Source organism: Serinus canaria, chromosome 9 (genome assembly GCF_022539315.1).
Source record: "Serinus canaria isolate serCan28SL12 chromosome 9, serCan2020, whole genome shotgun sequence".
Lineage (NCBI taxonomy): Eukaryota > Metazoa > Chordata > Aves > Passeriformes > Fringillidae > Serinus > Serinus canaria.
This window is the reverse complement of record NC_066323.1, coordinates 1,367,368-1,386,356: the sequence shown is the minus strand read 5'-3', so window position 1 is coordinate 1,386,356 and position 18,989 is coordinate 1,367,368. Positions and strand designations below refer to the sequence as shown.

At 46.1% G+C, this 18,989-nt stretch overlaps 1 protein-coding gene across 1 annotated transcript in view; it reads right to left on the bottom strand.

The window, feature by feature from the left end:
- RSRC1 (arginine and serine rich coiled-coil 1) overlaps positions 1–18,989 on the bottom strand; it is a 100,550-nt gene that overhangs the window by 16,314 nt on the left and 65,247 nt on the right. Inside the window, exon 7 of the mRNA XM_050978119.1 lies at positions 4,016–4,084. Coding sequence (XP_050834076.1) covers positions 4,016–4,084 — 69 coding nt within the window. The remainder of the gene's footprint in view (positions 1–4,015; positions 4,085–18,989) is intronic.

Here is an 18,989-nt window from a genome sequence, read left to right as displayed (position 1 = left end):
TTGTAGAGTTTATAATTTAGGGATTTTCTAAAAGGGAAGTCCTCCAGGTTTTTTGTACATTCTAACTTTGCTTCCATGACCCTCCCGTCACTCCCCATGGAATCACAGAACCACGGAGTGGTTTGGGCAGGATGGACCTGAAGAATTTCACTTTTGCTGAGGGAAAGTCACCCCAGCAGCACAGAGAGCTCAGTAAAACCCAGGGATGACCCTCAGGGAGAGGATTCATTCCCTGCTGAAGGGCCAGCTGCCTCCCAGCCACATTCCCACTCTCGTTTGCATCCCTCCCTCCCTCCCCTGCCCACGTGGGTCTCATTCCCAAGCCTATTCAAAATGATATTTTCCAAGCATGTGCCACACGACTTGTTCATATAAATGGAACAAATTAAACTGTCTCCACAGATATCCCCTCCCGTTTGTAGCCCTGATTCCTCTCCCTCACACGTGGCCAGGACACCGAGTTATCTCCTGCAGAGGTTGACCTCAGGATATTGGATTCTGCCACGGAGCTCTCCGGGACCAAACCGACAGGAAACGCTTCATCAGCCCTGCCTTTGCAGGGGAAAAATCAACTTCAAATTTGCCCTGATGAAAAATCAATAGAGCAGTAATTGCTTGGCTTATCACGGCGTGGAGGGACAAATTGGGAAGGGAGCCGGGCGCGGGTCCCGGGAAAGGCGCGGAGTTTCGGGATCACTAAGCCAAAAAGGGAAAGGTCTCGGAGCCATAATTAAATCTACTCCTGCTGATCTGCTGCCAAATTTATTTCCCCAGAGTTTATCAAAATGTTGCAGAGCTTGCCGGGGATGGGGGGGCAGAATGAATCAGTTCAGCACTGGGACAGCACACGCCGGGCATGGGAACACAAATCCCGGGATAAAGGGACCAGGAAATGGAAATCACTGGATAAAGGGACCACGAAATGGAAATCACTGGGATAAAGGGACCACGAAATGGAAATCACTGGATAAAGGGACCACGAAATGGAAATCACTGGATAAAGGGACCAGGAAATGGAAATCACTGGATAAAGGGACCAGGAAATGGAAATCCTGGGATAAAGGGACCAGGAAATGGAAATCACTGGATAAAGGGACCAAGAAATGGAAATCCTGGGATAAAGGGACCAGGAAATGGAAATCCTGGGATAAAGGGACCAGGAAATGGAAATCCTGGGATAAAGGGACCAAGAAATGGAAATCCCAGGATAAAGGCACCAGGAAATGCAAATCTTGAGTTAAAGGCTCTGGAAATGCAAATTCCAGAATAAATGCAGCAGGAAATGCAAAGCCTGGGCTGAAGGCACTGGGAAATGCAAATCCAAACTCCAGGCAGCAGGAAATGCAAATCCTGGGCTAAAGGCACTGGGCAGCACCCATGGAATGACTGCCTGCCAGAAATGCTGATTTTCTGTTCTGCTGTGCCCCAGAACAATTTCTGTTCCTGGTTCTCTGATGCATCCCCAGCTCCTCCTCCCCACACACGGCCCTGCTGTGGTCTATTTTAAACTCAATATTTAAAATATTATTATTGGTGGTAGATGAAGAGAAACGAGCCCAAAACCTCTCCCTAACATCACCCAACCTGTTTCAATTTTTCCTTTGCATTTTTTTTCCCAGTTTTCCTCTTGTCCACTTCACCTCTTTGGAATCTGTCTGGAGTAAAACCAGCTGGGTGGCAAAACCCCCTTTGGATTTTGTCACTTTTCAGGCAGCCCTAAAGCAAGCAAACAAAAACCAAAGGAGGAAAACCCAAGCACTGAAAACACTCCTGGAAAAGTGGTGGGGTTTGCTAATAGACCTAATTTCATGCAGCAAATTAGCATAGCTCCAATGGAAGTGCAAATGTAATCAAACTGAAAAATTCAAATGAGGCGGGGGGAGCCTTTTCCTTTCTTTCTTCTTTGCTTTTTAGTCACTTAAAAAAAAAAATTAAAAAAAAAAAATCAGCATTTTGCTGTGTGTCCTTCACCGGGCTGGAGGGACTGTGGTAATTAAAACATTTAAACCAGCACAAGCCCCCAGTCTCTAATCTGGAGCTGGGGTCAGCTGTCTGTAGATTCTAATTTGTCCTCAATTTTTTATTCATGCTGGGGAAATGCTGCATATTTAACAGGGAACCAGCGGGAAGGGGCAGAGCTGGGCTTGGAGGTCAAATAATTTGATTTCCGAGCAGATTACACGGAACATCCAACGTCTAATCTCACACCTGATTTGGCAATGAAATGACAATAAAAGGAATGTTAAGACACCCTGGCTATGGGGTGGGCAATAACCAGCTTTTAGCAGTTGGGAGAGGATTGGTTTGTAGAATTATTTTTATTGCAGCTCCTGAGTAAAGGAGTCACAGGCTGCAATTTCCTTTTGGAGGGTTCTAGTTAGGGAAATAAAATATGGACTACTAGAGAAATAAAGATTCCTTTAAAATGGTAATTTAGAACTTTTTAAAGATAAAAATTCCTTTAAAATAGTAATTTAGAAATTTTTAAAGATTTAATTTAGTATAATTTTGCTTTATCTTATTTGATTTCCATATCTGGATGAAGCACTCAGTGCTCTGGGGGGATCAGTCACAGTTTGGAATCAATGGTCTGGAAAGTTTTTCCAACCTCAGGGATCCCATGAGGGATCAAAGAGGGTTAAAAACCACCCAGAGGTGTTGTGTGAGGAAAGAAGAACTAAGAAAAAATGCAAAATGCTCTTTTTCCAAGCAGAAGATGCCCCTGGAGGCTGGGACAGGGAAGGGAACACACTCTAAGCACGGGATAAATGTCCTTTTTGAAAATCCACATGGGACATAAACCTACCCAAAACTGGAATTTGGAATCCACATGGGACATAAACTTAACAAAACCCCCCAGTGTGCAATTCCCCTGGATGTCTTGGAATGCTTCAATGCCTCCTTTAACAACACTTTGTATTTCCAGGGAGAATGGATCCTTCCTTCCTAACTGGGAGCCAACTCCTCAGCAAATGGATGGATTTGAGTCATTCAGAGAAAATCTCCTCTTCATTTTCCAACCCTGTGACATCCTCACAACCCTGCAAAGCCACCCCAGGACAGTTTTCATGGCTAATGAATTTACTGCAGAGAAGTTTTCCTCCCCATTTCCCTGGAAATTCCGTTGTTCCCAGGCCATGAACTGCCCCCTTTTTTCTCCCCTCTGCCTTTCCACACTCTCCCTTCCCAATCCCTGCTGGCACAGCCACTGCCAGCACATCTGCCACCCACACTGGGATCTAAGCACCCAAAAAAATCCTGCATTTCCCCAAAGCTTCCTGCAGATGGGTGCTGGTGGGACACAGCCAGCTCATCCCAAAATCCCTGTGCCTGTGGGAGCCTGGCTGGTGGAAAGGCTCCCCCTGGGCCACTGGTTCCAAAATCCAGGAATCCCAAGGCGAGGGGGCACAGCTCCTTGGTTTGGTCCTTTTTCCAGCCAGATCTGGAAGTGCCCCTTCCCCCTCCTGCCTTGTCTGAGCCATCCCACTTTTCCACTCAAATTTCCTCCTTTGGGATCACAAGAACCTTCTCCAAGCAGGATTAACTGGGAGCACCAATTAATTCCTCTCAGCATCCCACAGGTAAAAGAAACAAAAATTAGAACATTTTGATTTTGAGTGAAATTCTCAGCAGCTGCTGTTTCAAAAATGGGGAATTTTCCTGAGTTCCCTCTTGGAAGTAAATCATGGAATCCCAGAATGGTTTGGGTTGGAAGGGACCTTAAAGCCCACCCAGCCCCACAGAGCTCCAGTGAGGATTGGAGGCTCCTGGATTGTTTGGATTGGCTCCCTCACGACGTTGGGAATGTCTCTTCCATCACTCCCTGGCATTCCAATCCCTGTGGTTTCATCATTCCACCTGCTGGGCTGCAAAGAAGCAGCTCAGGGCACCAAATTCCACCATCAGCCCAGGAGGAAAATCCCACAGCCCCACTGGAGAGTGGACACTTAAAAATAAGAATAATTTCTGACTTCCTGGGCTTCAGTTTGGTATGAAATAAAAGAACATTCCTCACCTTCTTCCTTTCTTCTCTTGGCTTCCTCCTCACTTCTTTCCTTGGCCTTCAACGCTTCGTCTGCTTTGGCTAAACAGAAGAAAACGAGCTGGAATTAGTTAAATTTATCCTATCAAATAAAGGGATAAATGTGGGCAGGGACACTCCCACTGTCCCAGGTGCTCCAGCCCTGCCCAGCCTGGCCTGGGGCACTGCCAGGGATCCAGGGGCTGTCAAGAACCTCTTCCCAAACAATATTTCCTGGGCTTTAAGCCCAATTTGATGGTCCCTCCTGCTGGCCCCACAATGAAACCCTCGTGCCTGACAGAGCAGAACTTGGTTCTTCATTTCTTTTATTTCAAGTCATTCCCACAGTCAAGGAATGGCAGAAATGGGATTATGGAGGGCAATGGCAGGTCAGTAATAGAGGCAATATTAATTCAACACAAATACCCACATTCATTTTGGGGTAAGTAAAGCCCTTCAGAGACTTTGAGAGGTTTTCTTTCTTTAAACCTGCCCAGCCCAGCTGCACCAACCATGGTGCACCCATGAAGTGCCAGATTTGTGCCACAGTGAGGAACCCAGAGACCTCCCCTGAGGCTAAACCAGAACCCAAACAGCATCTCCAGGGCTGCAGGCTCTGCTCACAGGGGGTCACACAGCTCTTCCTCAGGACTCTATTAGGTGGTACACAATTTCCTCTTCACTCCAAATCACAGCAGCAGTACTTAATCCATGTTACAACAATCTTCTTTAAAAAGAATCTTTTTCCCTCTAGAAACCTCTTCCCTTATTACTTAATTATCTACCAGTTGCTCAACTGCAGGGGTTTTCAAACACTTTCCTACAGATGTTAAAGAAGATTAAAAATATACAGCACAGTAACAAGGGACTATCAATATACTCTGTAAATTAATTAAATTTCTGTTCTAGCACATCATTTATTCCAAAGCATTAATGTCTCAAAGGAGCCATTCTCTTTTATTGCCATCTCACTGCCTGATGAGTGAACTAAGTGAGAATAAGTCTCTAATAACATTATACTTGATGAAATATTAAGTTTTCAAAAGTATCACCAGGCCAGGAAGAGAAGCAGCAGCCAGGACCAGGAATGCAGCATTTACAGCAGGCCCTCTCAGGGAGGGCAACCACAACAAACCGTGCTCTGGGTGCTGGAGCTGAGTCAGATGTGGGAGTATTTAATCCCAGCACCTCCTGAATCGAGCAATAATTTATGAAAGCCAAATTCAGCTCAGGAGGGGTGAAGGGCTCGTTCCTTAAAATGCACAACCTGCCCAGGGTGCCACACAGTGATCCAATCACTGCCCTGACAGCTGCTTCCATCTCCCCATTTTATACATGTTTAGACAACGTTTAAAGCCATGAAATATTAAAAGTTTTTCTGCCACTGAAGATCATTACAAGAATCTATTAAATCCCATAATAAAACCAAACCACGAGTAACTCTAAAGACTTTTACTTCATTTACACTTTATTCTCCTTGGTAAAAGGACAGGGATAATAGAAATCCCATTTAAATTCAATTTTGGTGATATGTGTAATTGTAGATATACCCCTTGAGTCATGTAAAATGCTCAGCTTATGTTTCTTTCAAATTATCCCGCTCCCATTCCCATTCTGCTCCTTACAACTGCCTTCAATATGTATTAGCAGAGCTCATTAGGCTGGAATTTAATAATGCAAACATCAGGTGGATTTCAAGACCCTCCATTATCAGCACAAGATGGATTGCTCATATAGCTCATGGGCCAACTGGGCACAATTTAGATTCAATAAACTACCAGGCCTAAATTGGATTTATCTATTCCACTGAGCTACTTTGTTCTTCCTGCCCGATTTGTTGCTGCACAGGAACAATTCATTGGGTATCTCCGTGGCAAAAAGATATTAAAACACACAGGAAAGATGCTGCTGGTCAATGAATACATTTTTTGCTTGTCTTTGTTAACTTTAAATCGCTGATTTCCAGCCCTTGTGAGTCAAGTTAAAACTGCTGCCCAGGCAGAGCTGGGCCTTTCAAGTCCTGGTTAATTAGAGGGACAATGGGGCAATTTAAGAATATCACCAGGACAATTCTCCACACCAAATTGCTCATTAACAACAATTTAACTTAGCCCATAAATCTCCAGAGCAGTCCTGAGCTCCCCGGGCTCTGCCCACCAACACAGGCACCCACACCCTGAGTTACTTTCAGCATTTAACACCAAAGGTTCCCCTCAAACATTGCACATCTTCTGTCATTTCTGCACAGAATCCCAGAACGGGCCAGGCTGAGAGGATCATCCTGGAGAACATGGCACAGCATTGGGTCCACTCTTCTTCTTCCTCTCCTTTTCTTCTCCACCTCTTCCTCTCATTTTCTTCTCCTCCTCCTTTTCTTCTCCTTCCCCTTCCTCTCTCCTCCTTCTCCTTTCTCTTCCTCTTCTTTTCTCCTCCTCCTCAATGCTCAATATTATTATTATTATTATTATTATTATTATTATTATTATTATTATTATTACTTAGTGACTATATGTTGTTGTTCACTGCCCAAGTGCCACCAAAAGCACCAGAAGAGATTCACTTTTCTCAAACCAAGCTGCAATTAAACAACATTAAAAGATCTTCAGAACTTGAGGGTTGGATGTGATGGTCTGGGAGGGCTTTTCCAGCCTAAACAATTCCATGGAATCCCAGGAAGTGCTGGAGGTTTGGGAAGCAGAGTCACCCCCTGATGCTTTAATCCCAACCAGCCTCACACTGGGCCAAGGTGCAATTATTCCAAGCAAAGCTGCTAATTAAGAGAAGCCAGGAGAACTGTGAATGACTCCAAGGTAGAAACAGGGCAGGGATGTTTTGGGGCTGGAAAGGGCATTTTGGAGAGTGTGGCCATGGAGGAGCCCCTGCAGCAGAGCCCTCTCCCAGTGCATGGGAGCAGCAGGGAAAAGGTGCATGGAAAACACTCAGCTCCTCTCTCAGGAGATTTCACTTTCCTGTCAGAATTAAAAAAGAGAGGAGTGTCAGAACACCCACAACTGCAAACCACAAGAGGTCTGGGAAAATAAATTAATTCAACATAATTGTGGACTTTCCAACTGCTCAGAGCTGAAAACACAAGATGTGTCTGAGGAGAAGAAAGCCAAAAAACTGTAAAAACACATGGACATCTCATTTAAAATGCAGCCAACCATCCGTGGTGCTCATCAGAAAGACTTCACCTTTTTTTTTTAACACAAACATTTTTGCACTTATAAAATATTCAGTCAGCTCACATATAAAAATACAAGTGGAATCCATTATTAATTTACAAGCCCCTGTTTAATTTACATGCTATTTTTCTCTGGTATATTAAATTTATCAAGGCTTGTGGAAATCCTCTCCGCTGAATATTCATGGGCTGACGTGTGAAATTATCTGTTATCCATCTGACAGATTCCAGCACAAACTCCAAACAACCACTTGCTCAGAGAATGCCCCTGACAGGAACACCAGGAGCAGCACCCAGGAATTCTGAGCTCCAGAGGAAAAGTGTCACCAGCACACACATTCCTGCCAGCCCAGGTTCAAGCTGCTTTTCTGTGCTTTTGCCTTCAGTGACACTCCACCCAACATTCCTGGATGCCCTAGAGGGCTTTTCCAGCCTAAATGAGAGTATGAATTATTAATCCATCACCCCATAACCCCCCAGGGCTCTGAGATTCCAGAAATCCATGGTTTGGGTGCTCACTGCCCAGTCCATCGTGTCCATGGCCACGGAGCTCTCCCTGATTACACCTGGAGCACCCAATTCCCAAACATGGGAAGCTCTGGCCCTGCTGCCCTGTGATTTAATTCCACCAGGCTCTAATGATGGATATTGGAGAGCCCTGAGCATGAGGGTGAGGGAGGAGCTCAGTGCCCCCTCCCCTGCTCTGCCAGTCACACTTAAAAACTCCCCAGAAGCCCAAATCTGGTTATTTTAAACTTCTCTGAGCTCCCAGGGGAGCACTCCCAGTGTCTGGAAGGGAGGTGTTACCCCACTGATTCCTCCTGCTGCAGGAATGCCAATTCCCACCTCTTCAGCATCAGTTCCCTGCCCTTTGTCATTTCAGAAAATATTCCTTATTTTGGGATAAATGTCCTGTTATGGCACAGCTAATGAGCATCTGGCTCACCAGGGTTCTCCCAAATATCAAATGGATTTTTGGTAGGAGATAAACCCAACCATGTGCAACCCAACTGAAAACACACAGTTTGTCACAGGCAAAACCCAAACGTTGTCTTATTCCAAAGGATAACTGAGACATTTGTGGCTATTTGGTGTAACCCAGGCATCTGTTTCTATTGGGTACAACCAAGATAATAATCAAGATGAACCCTTCCCCACCCAGCAGGCAATTTCCCCAGGTTTCTCTCACTGTTACCATTTTGAGGAAGCAGTTTGTGGCTCACCTGCTGGCCAGGAACAGCACAGGGCTGGAGAGAGCCCAGCAGGGAAGAGAGAACATCCAAACCCCCTGCACAGCCCCAGTCCAGAGGGCTGGAATATGGAACCAGCTTCTCTGCAGGCTCATCCTGGCTGGAATATCCACGTGCTGGGCAGGGATCCGGGAGGGGAAGGGCTGGAAGGGCCAGGGGGTGCTGGGCAGGGGAAGGGAGAGCTGAGAGCTGAAACCCCACAGCGAGCGGGGCCGAGCTCCCCAAAGGATCCCCAAAGGCTCCTGGTGAGTGCCTGCTGTATTAAGACTGCCTTTCTCATCACTTAATGCTTATTTTCATCACTTTGCTTAAAATATTGATAATCAATTAGGGCTACGTCTGTTTTGCCACAGAATCTGTGTCACAGTCTATCAGGCTGTCAGGGCCAATTCAATCCTCATTCAAAGTTAATTTCTTCTCCATAAATCCGCCTTTGGAGGAGTCATTAGGCGCAGAACATAGCCCGAGGTGCAATCACCTATTCTCTTTCATTAGAGGCAGGCAGGGAAGGTGAGGGAGATTATTAGAACTTTGGAATGATCACAAAGCAGCGTGCTGCCTGTCAGATCCCCCCAACATTTCATTCATCTCGCCCGCTCGCTGCCAACGCTCCTAAATGGACATTATTCATGAACATCTGTGACACGCTGAATATTCCAGGCTGGCAGGGATGAAAAGCCATGCCCCCCCCTCGGCTGGGAAATTAATTCTGTGGTCAGAACAATTAGGAATATAACAAACTTGCTCCGTGGTGTTATTTTTAGGCTTTCTGAGATAGCCCCCTCGGAAAGGAGGATTCTTTGGTTTTTAAGCATAAATGTGGCCACTCCAAATGGTCAAACACTGGATTTTATGGTCCTGGAGAATGATGAAAAAGCTGTGCCCCTCTCTGACTGAGAAATTAATTCTATGGTCAGAACAATTAGGAATACAGAAAACTTGTTTTGTGTTTTTATTTTTAGCCCTTCCAAGATGTTCCACTTTTAAAAGCATTATTTCAGAACTGGATTTTTCTGAGTCCCCTCTAGAGGGTCAAACACTGCATTTAAGGTATTGCTGAACGATGTGCATTTCCTTTGCTGTGGAAATGGATAGTTGGTTGGGCTTTCTTCAGCAATTACCAGCAGCTTTGCAATCTGATTTGTTGATACCTTTCTAAAATGCAGCCAAATGAGAGCCCAGGCTGGATTTGCAATCACTGCCATCTGAAATTCCAGCCCACCTCACTCCTGGTGGGAAAGCAGAGTGGGAAACAGATTTCCACAATCAACTCTATTTATTCCTGTTTCCTCCCAAGGAACACGTGCTGGCCATCCAGGCCTTTCTGAGGTAGGAATGGCAGAAACGCTGGTGCACGAGACAGTCACCCACAAAATGAGATAAACCACCACATTTTCCATGCACATTCCCTTCCTACAGGCAGGGGGTTAAGATGCAGCTACTTGGGGAAAAAGTCATTTCCATCTAATGAAATCACATCAAGTAGTTCCTTGAATCTCATTACAAAATTCAAAAGAACAGTCATTTACATTTTTTTTCCTGATATCACCAGGAAAACAGTGTTCTCATCACCAAACTTCTCAGAGCCCCCATCATTCTCCTCCCCAAATATCCTCCTTTTCCAGAATTAAGGGCCAGATCCTCAGTGAGTTCAAGCTGGCACAATTCCACTGCCTTGAGCTGAGCCAAGCCCATTTACTCCAGCTGAGGATCTGGCACTCCCTGTTTATAATAATCATAATCCTAAAGAAGACTCAATCAGCAGCTCTTGGCTGGGTACATTCATCCATTATTTAGTGCATCCCTAATTTCTTTCCTTCTTTCTGTCACAGTTTCCCCCCCAAACACACGCTGGAGGAAAAATCCAACCTTAACCAGGGTTTAACACTAAGGATTCATTGGCTCCTGACTGACTGCAGGGGCTGCTGTTAAATATTCCAAGGGTTTGTGTCCATCCCAGAAAAGGCTGTACTTTATCCCCCTGGACATCCATCCAAGCCATGTTCCAGCTGGGATCTGCTGCCCCAGCCTGCAGCCCAGCCCAGGGAACAGCAGAACTGGATGTGGCTCCTTCACTGGGATCTGCAGCCCTGGGAGGGCACCAGTGCTCAGAACAACTCCCAGATCCCAAGGGAAGGGTTCAAATGGCACCTCCCAGGTGAGTTAAAGGGGAGGGGGTGGGAATCATGGAATCAGGAGATCATGAAGGCTGGAAAAAGCCCTCTAAGATCATCCAGTGCAGCTGCTGATCCAGCACTGCCAGGTCCAGCACTGGCCCTGTCCCCAGGTGCCACATCCACACGTTTCCTGAACACTTCCAGGGATGGAGGCTCCACCACTTCCCTGGGCAGCTCGTTCCAAAGCCAGACCACCTCCTCCAGGCAGAAACTGCTCCTCAAATCTATTCCAGACTTCCCCCAGTGCCACTTGAGGCCATTTCCTCCAGCTGATGAGAAAGCAAGAGCTTCCTCTTCCTCAAGGAACTAAGAGCTGGGGAAAAGAAAAGGATGGCCTGGAGTTAAACTGCCCTAAACTACTGGGACAAAGGAAGCAGCAACATTTAGGAGCAAAAACATAAATGCCATATGTAAAAGTGGATGCTCTTAGTGCTATATCCTTCAGGAATAATTCCCAGCTCAACCAGAAAACCAAGAAATGATCCCTATGAAAAACTCTGATTTAATTCAATTTATTTTAATTGTTCTTCAGGCAGTATTTGTTCCAGAGCTGTTTCTCTCCCCCTGGCACACCATGGGCGGAGAAAGGAGAGGACAATGGACAGGGCTGGCACAGATCTGGTGAGCAGGTGAGAGGAGGAAGCCAGGTTGGGTGGATGGGCTTGGAGCCAGCCGGGCTGGTGGGAGGTGTCCCTGCCCAGGCCCGATGGAAATGCTGTCAAAGCCACCACTCAAATTCTGAAGGACAAATTTAGGCTCTTTGCTCCTCCTCAGTGACTTCAGTGCTCCCTTTCCTGTGAAGATCTCAGCCCAAACCACCACCCTGCTGCAAGCAGAGCTCAGCCAAGCCCTGCAGCCCCACATCCCAACAAACACTCAATCCTCACGGGATCTGCCATTCCCCCTGCTCCTCCAGCCACTGCATCTGCAGGAGAAACCACCCTCCTCTTGTACTACCCACCTACCTTCACATGAAACCAGCTCCTCCACTTAATTCCACAAATAAATCATTCTAATTCAAAAAACACTTCCTTGCTTAAAATATAACCACAAAGACAAATTACTTAAATGATTTCTGGGGGGAAAAAATGGCACTGTGCCTCAAATCCAATTGTCATTACAGGCTGCAGATTGGCAATGACAGTCAGCTTTTCTTTCTGGGGTGAGGGCAGAATTCAGCCTGACAGCTTGTCAGCAAACTTGAAAAATTCACTCCCAAAACTTCGATTCCAAACGAGCCCTTCTTTCATCTGCCAATTTCCCAGCGTCAGGAACGGCCACGTTAAGTGAAAATCAAGTAGATGACAACTGCAGTGGCTGTGGGAAGGAAGCAATAAAGCACAGAGCACACACAGCTGAGTGCAGAACAGCCCTGAGAGGAGCCAGAGCAGCCCCAGCACCTCACAGGGCTCCGGGAACTCCCAGCTCCTGCTTTCCAACCGGATAAAAACATCGGGAGTGGAAACAGAAGGAATAAGGCTGTGTAAGTGGAGCACACTTAATCAAGAATGGAGCACAGTTAATATTCAAATTGTGCTGCAAGGAAGCATTTTTGAGGAGTTTCTGAAGAAAGAAGGAAATTTGTTTACCCTATGTATGATCATTCCCACTCTGACCACGATGTTCATAAAAAACCTTCGTGAAGCAACAAAGCACAAAAACATCAAAAAACACTTTTAAGGTTTTTTTTTAAACCCAGTAAGTGCCCAAACACCAAGGCATGGTTAAAGAAACAGAATATTAGCAGCAAGGAGTGTTAACTCACACAGCCACTGAACAGGGCACTGGAAAATCAGGGAAGGAAAACTCGGAGCAGGAAAACTTCGGGGTGGAGGCAGCGAAATCCCAGGATTTACAGAGCTGGAACTGTGGAATCATGAGCCAGGCAGCCACAAGAGCCTGGCACCAAGAGGGGGAGCGTGTGTCAAGGGAAGGTTTGTGGGGAGGACTCCCAGGTGATGCCAGCACACACCCGAGTCCAGCCCTGGGAACGCCGGGCTCATCCCGGAGGAGGGAGGGATGGGAAACTCCAGTGCCCAGCCTGTCCCCTGGACTCCTCCAACCATTCACTGCACTCAGCTCATTAAATACTCCCCCAGGATAAAAGAGGTAAATATATTGCTTAAATATTCAGTGGCTGGCTGTAAAATTTCATTGCAGATTAAGTGATGAAGATGAAGAAACGCTGCTGAAAACAAACAATTTATCTTCACTGGGCGCAGCAGAGCGCTCCTGGAACCCCGCCAGAGGCTCTGTGGGCTGGAATTCAATAACTGCATTAAAAGAAAACTACACCCCACTACACACCAGGCTGAACATCCCTGAGTAAACAGTTTGCTGCAGCCGTGCTTCAATAATTCAGGAAGGAATTTGGGGCAGCAAACACTTTTCCTGAAGCGCTGTGTGGCTTCATGGATTTCAAATAAACGCTTGTTTTTAAAAGTTCCAGCAGAGCCCATTAGGGCAAGAGGGAAAACAGACAAATCCACGACAGAAAACCACCAAAGCACTGATTTCCAGAGAGGAGTGAAGGAAGATTTGTCATCAGGGAGGAAGTCAGCGCCAAGGGCACGGAGCTGATAATATACACATGCATTTCCTCTGCTCATCTGCAACCTTGAGAGATTCCAACTGGCTCTCATAAGTCTGGACAGCATAATTTTCCCTCAGACACATGTGCATCCATATATTTGTATAAAGCTGTAGCAAAGTAATAAATAAGCAGCCTTATTCAACACCAGCACTTCCATAAAGTTTCTCCAATTAGGTTTCATTTCCAGCCAGCTTGAACTCCGGATGGGAGAGCTCTGTCAGGAGGGCATTTCTCTCATTCTTAGAGAACAGAAATAATCTGAAATATTAAAATGTCACTGTGTGTTTAAGGGTTTTAACCATGAGGAAAGGGAAGGCACACACCTGTGTGGGACAGGCAGCAGAGCAGCACTGAGGTCACCATCCTTCATCCAGCAGAAGGAACCTGGCTCTGAACTTGCACGAGCACAGCATGTCTGGGTACCCTTTACAAGGAGTTTGTGCTTTTTCATGAAGGTGATTGTGCTAATCACACTTTTAGTTGCACTGCTCAGTCACCCAAGCATAGAACATGAATGGGTTGGGTTGGGAGGGCCCTTAAACCCCACCCAGTGCCACCCCTGCCATGGCAGGGACACCTCCCGCTGTCCCAGGCTGCTCCGGCCCTGTCCAACCTGGCCTTGGGCACTGCCAGGGATGGGGTGTCCATCAGAAGGTGGCAGAGGGTTGAGCTGGATGGTCTCTAAGGTTCCATCCAACCCAAACCATTCAGGGATTCTATAATTCTTTTTTTTTTAAATCACCCCTTTGTTCAGATAACTTCCATCATAACATTTTTTTGAAATAATATTAAAATATTATTTTTACAACTTGTACAAATATTGCAAACAGGGTAATAACTATCTCCAAACACCCACTGAACTGCTTTAATCCCTGATTTCTGCCAAAACTGGATTTCCACTCCCCTGAAGAGCCCCCAGGCACTGCTACCCAGGCCAGGCTGGTTGGAGCCTGTGGGCAGAGCAGGTGTGAGGCAGTGCTGGGCACAGGGCAGGGGGAGGGTTGGGGTTGGGGAAGATCAAACAGGAAAGCCTTATCAATATGATTGCCTGGCCAAAGATTTGGAGAATATGGAAACTATAAGTGAGATTGAAATGAAAGCAAGCCTGGAGATCCCTCAGTCACTGAACACCTGGAAAACAATGGCATGGCCAGCTGAAGGGAATCCCCTTGGGATGGAACAACACCCTGTGCCTGCAGACAGCTCCAAGGGGCAGAGCAGACCCTGCTGGCTTGGCAGAAGGGCCCAAAGAGGAGTTTTTAGGGTTTAAAATGGAACACAGTGTGGTGATGTAGTGATTCTTACAGGCTGTGTGTAAATGCTGTAGGATTTGTGTCTTGTACTAGACTGGTTAGTGAGAATTAGAATATTCAGCACAGAGGAAAATTTATAATATGGTAATGGGAACCTCGCTCTTCTTTCACTCTTTTGTGCTCTCTCTTTTGCTCTCTCATGCTCTCTGCCCCTCCCTTGTCTCAGCCTGCTCTGAGCTGTGCCTGGCAGCTCCCAGCAGGGCCCTGCACCCAGACCCTGGGCAGTGAGCCCCCAGTTCCTGACCTGGCTGCAGAGATCTCTGGGCTCCGTCCATCCCAACTGTCCCACCCTCCATCGCTCCTACAGATTAGGGTTAGGGTTAGAGTTAGGGTCAGGGTGAGTTAGGGTCAGGGTGAGTTAGGGTCAGAGTGAGTTAGGGTCAGGGTGAGTTAGGGTCAGAGTGAGTTAGGGTCAGGGTTAGGTTAGGGTTAGGGTTAGATTTAGGGTTAGGGTTAGAGTTAGGGTCAGGGTGAGTTAGGGTCAGGGTGAGTTAGGGTCAGGGTGAGTTAGGGTCAGGGTGAGTTAGGGTCAGGGTGAGTTAGGGTCAGGGTGAGTTAGGGTCAGGGTGAGTTAGGGTTAGGGTTAGAGTGAGTTAGGGTTAGGGTTAGAGTTAGGGTTAGAGTTAGGGTTAGAGTTAGGGTTAGGATTAGAGTTAGACCAGCTCCAGCCCTGCCGTGTCCGGAGCCGCATTCCAAGCATCCCGCCATGGATCCCTCCCATCCCTGGGCTGATCACTGCCAGGCAGCCCCACCAGGGCTGGAGCCTTTCCTTGCAGCTCTGCTGGCAGGCAGTGGCAGCCCAGCAGTGCTGGCAGACCCCGCTGCCCCCAGCCCAAGGCCCACGGGAGGCAGAGCAGCTCCAGCTGGGACCTGTCCAGCTCAGAGCCATGGGCAGCACAGGGAGCTCGGCTCTGCTCCCTCTCCCTGGCAGCTGGCACGCTCCAAGCGTGGGTTTGATTACTCTAATTAATATAACATTATCAACAGATCCTCATATTGATCCCTAACCTCCTTTCTAATGGAAAATTCCCAGCTCAGAGGGAGGGACTCGAGGTGAGCGAGGTTAATGGTTTTAATCCCACCCCAGCTTTAGGATGGGCTTCCTCCAAGTGCCATTGAGTCCTCACACCAGCAAACTGGATCTTTTTTTTCATATTCAATATTTAGTATTTTATATTTTGGTATTTTCCTTTGTTACAGTACCATTCACTACTTGGGTACCAGTTGAATCAATTAAAACAATATCACCAACACACACATCCATTATTTTCACTGAGACCAACAAAAACATTAAGTAATTTGAAATGAATGATGAAGCTGAGCTTTGATTTTAAACTTAATTTACTAAAAATAAACCAATAGAATCATTAAGGTTGGAAAAGGCCTTCAAGGCCATCCAGTCCAACTTTCAAGAATTATTTATGTTGTTCAAAGTTTCTTTGCATAGCAAGTGACTAAATCATTTAAATATGAATAGTTCCAAATAGAATGTACTGTCAAACAACATTTCATGTCCCTGAGAAAGAAAAATGAGATGCTATTCCTGAAATTACAGTACAAATGACAAGTATTTTCAATTTTGGAATTTTTCCCCTAGTTTACAGTGCAACAGGGCTGTTCCTTATTACAGGCCCAATTCCACATGGATCAAACCCTGAAGGACTTTCTAATCCCCCAGCTTTGTCCTTCAGAAGTGATCCAGCCCCATCCCAGCCAGTGCAGGAGTGGGCAGCACTAATGGGCCCCCAGCTCCCCCCATTCAGCCCCAATTCCCCCAGGGGCTCTCCCTGCTCGTGCCCAAATGGCACCAACCTGTTGTGCAGCACATCCCTGAAAAGCCCAGCCTGGAGCATCCCCCGGGACCAAAGCCCTGCCACCACTCCAAGCTGTTCCTCTGCTGTGTGCAACAGCCCTGCCCTGCCAGCCAGGCCAAGGGGAAACCAAATAAACTGATTTTAAGGAGAAAAAGTCAAAGTGGGGTCCTTGAAAGCAACCCCTCAGGTGCCAAATACAGCAGGTGCTGCTGCCCAAAATTTGGGAAAATTGGGAAATGCTGAGAGCTGTGATGTTCTAACACACTGATCCTGGTAACAAAACCTGACACTTGCAATAAAAGCCCCCTTACACTGAAAGCTCTGCACAGCTCTGGTTCTGGCCCCTGGATATTTCTGCAATATTTGGTGTTTCTGAGTGAACACTTGGTTTGATCCCCATGCTCACACGGGGAAGGAGCTCTGCTACTCCTGCAGCCACAGCCAAAGCCCTGATCCCGAGGGATGGGATGACACAAACCCCACCCAGGACACCCACGGGGTGCCTAAAGCAATGCAATTAATGGCATTTGTCACCCAGGGCAGCAGCAGAGCCCAGGGAGGGAAGGACACATCCAAAATCAGCCCCAGCTCGGCATCCACACAACTCCAAGCCTTTTCCATCTTCTTCCTCCACGCTCCCAAGTTTAATAAACAACAAACCCATCATTTTTTAACACTTTAACCAGCGAGAGCAGTGATTCATAACTCTGTCATAATTAAAATTTTATGGCAAATACACACAGCCATCAGTCATCCAGGCAGGGACGTCCGAAAAAAGTGGGATTTCAATTTATAAGGCCGTGCAGGATTGTATGAGTTACACTGTATAAAAGCACATTTCTAGGGAGTTATTGAACTAGGGAAAGCAAAAGTTGGTTGGGTTTATTTTTTTGAAATCAAATACAGAGGAGGTTATGAATTTGTTGGCGCAGCGGCTCCGTACAGTGACTGATGGTTAAAAAAGGCAAGGAAATATTATCCTGTGTCTTCTTCCAGAGCTGCACTAACCAAGTTTGGTGCTGTCCCTGGTGCTCCCTAATGCCACAAACACAGATTTCCTGAAATTATTAAAAACTCCCAAAAAAAGAGAGAAAAATCCACAATGATGCCAGGGGATAAAAGGGGTAAATCAGTGAAATTGGTAAATTGTGAGAGATGCATGCACAGAAACATTTTAATGCTTCTGTAAACATTTAAATACATTCAATTTCAATTAATTTTATCCCAGCAACAACATGGAATTCTCCAAATGAATGAAAATAATGGAATTGGTGGTCTGGTACAGACACACATTCAGGGATTTCCAAAATTTGTATTTGGCTCTCCAAGATCCATCCTGGATCCAGACATAAAATGAAGTACTCCTTAAAACATGGGTCAGGGTGATTTTACTCATTCAATATACAGCTGGGTTTAGGATATAGTAGAGAATAAAGAAATGTTTGCAGATCAGTTTCACAAGCTGCTTTTTTCCTTAGAAATACAAGAAACCCAAAAACTTTCACTAACTGATTCTCATACCTGTCCTTAAAAGGAGTTTTTCCTAAATCCCATAAACATTCCACATCACCTGGGATCCCTTCTGCTGGCACACACCAGCTGTGAAAGCTGTTGTGTTCTCCAATGCTTTGAGAGGGAGTGGATGCTCCATGGCTTTAATAGAAATCTCCATTTTTAACACCCAACTGAGATCCCCATTCCACCCTAAGGCCAGATGACAGGAATTCCCTGTAAGAATATTTAGGGATTCCCAACACTCTTTGCTGCAACAACACTGTCAGTATTTGAGATTTTTATCCACTTTTAAGATGAGAAAAAATATTGTGGGAAAGTTGGATTAAGTTTTCCAGTGCAGGGAAAAGTTGGATTGAGTTTTCCAGTAAAAATGGTGAACGTGGCAATGCTGGGAATTTTCCAACCTTAACGATTCCATGATATGATTTCTACTTGGGCAAAGAATCAGTTTGTATTTTCACACATAAAAAAATAAATAAAAAAGGGAAGAAAAAGCTAAACATGAGACTTGGAGCTCCCACCAAGTGTTATCTCAGGTCTCCCCAGTCCATTAAAGGAAGTAATTGAATCAGTTTGCGTTTTCTCTGTAAAATCTCATTCAGAGAAATTTTATTGCCAGCCATCTAAATAGTAAATACTTATTATCCTCTCCAAATGAGGTTTTGCTTGCCAAGGGCAAAGCCATGGCTGTGATTGTGGCTCTCTGTCAGAGGCAGCAGAAGTGAAAAAGGTTATAAAGACACCATTAATGTCACGGGAGGGCTCCGTAATTGGGGCCTTTATTCCCAGGCTCAGGCCCTGCTAATAGGATGCTTTAGGGTTTCTTTGGTGGCAGCCCCACATAATCACCTCCACCAGCTGAAGGTGGATGTTTGTCTGCTGAGCCTGGGAATAAAATGTCAGTGATGGCCAGAGAGGCAGGGCCAGGCAGGGCCAGCGCCAGCGGGGATGGCCACGCTGAGAAAGGCTCAAAAATATTGAGAGTAAGGCTGGAAAATGAACTTTCAGAACTCAGTCCCTGCTGCAGGGAAACCTGGGAAAACAGGCCAAACAGTAATATTGAGATGGGTTTAAAATAATGTTTCCAACTAGCCTGGCACAGGGAGCCCCAGCCCTGGAGGA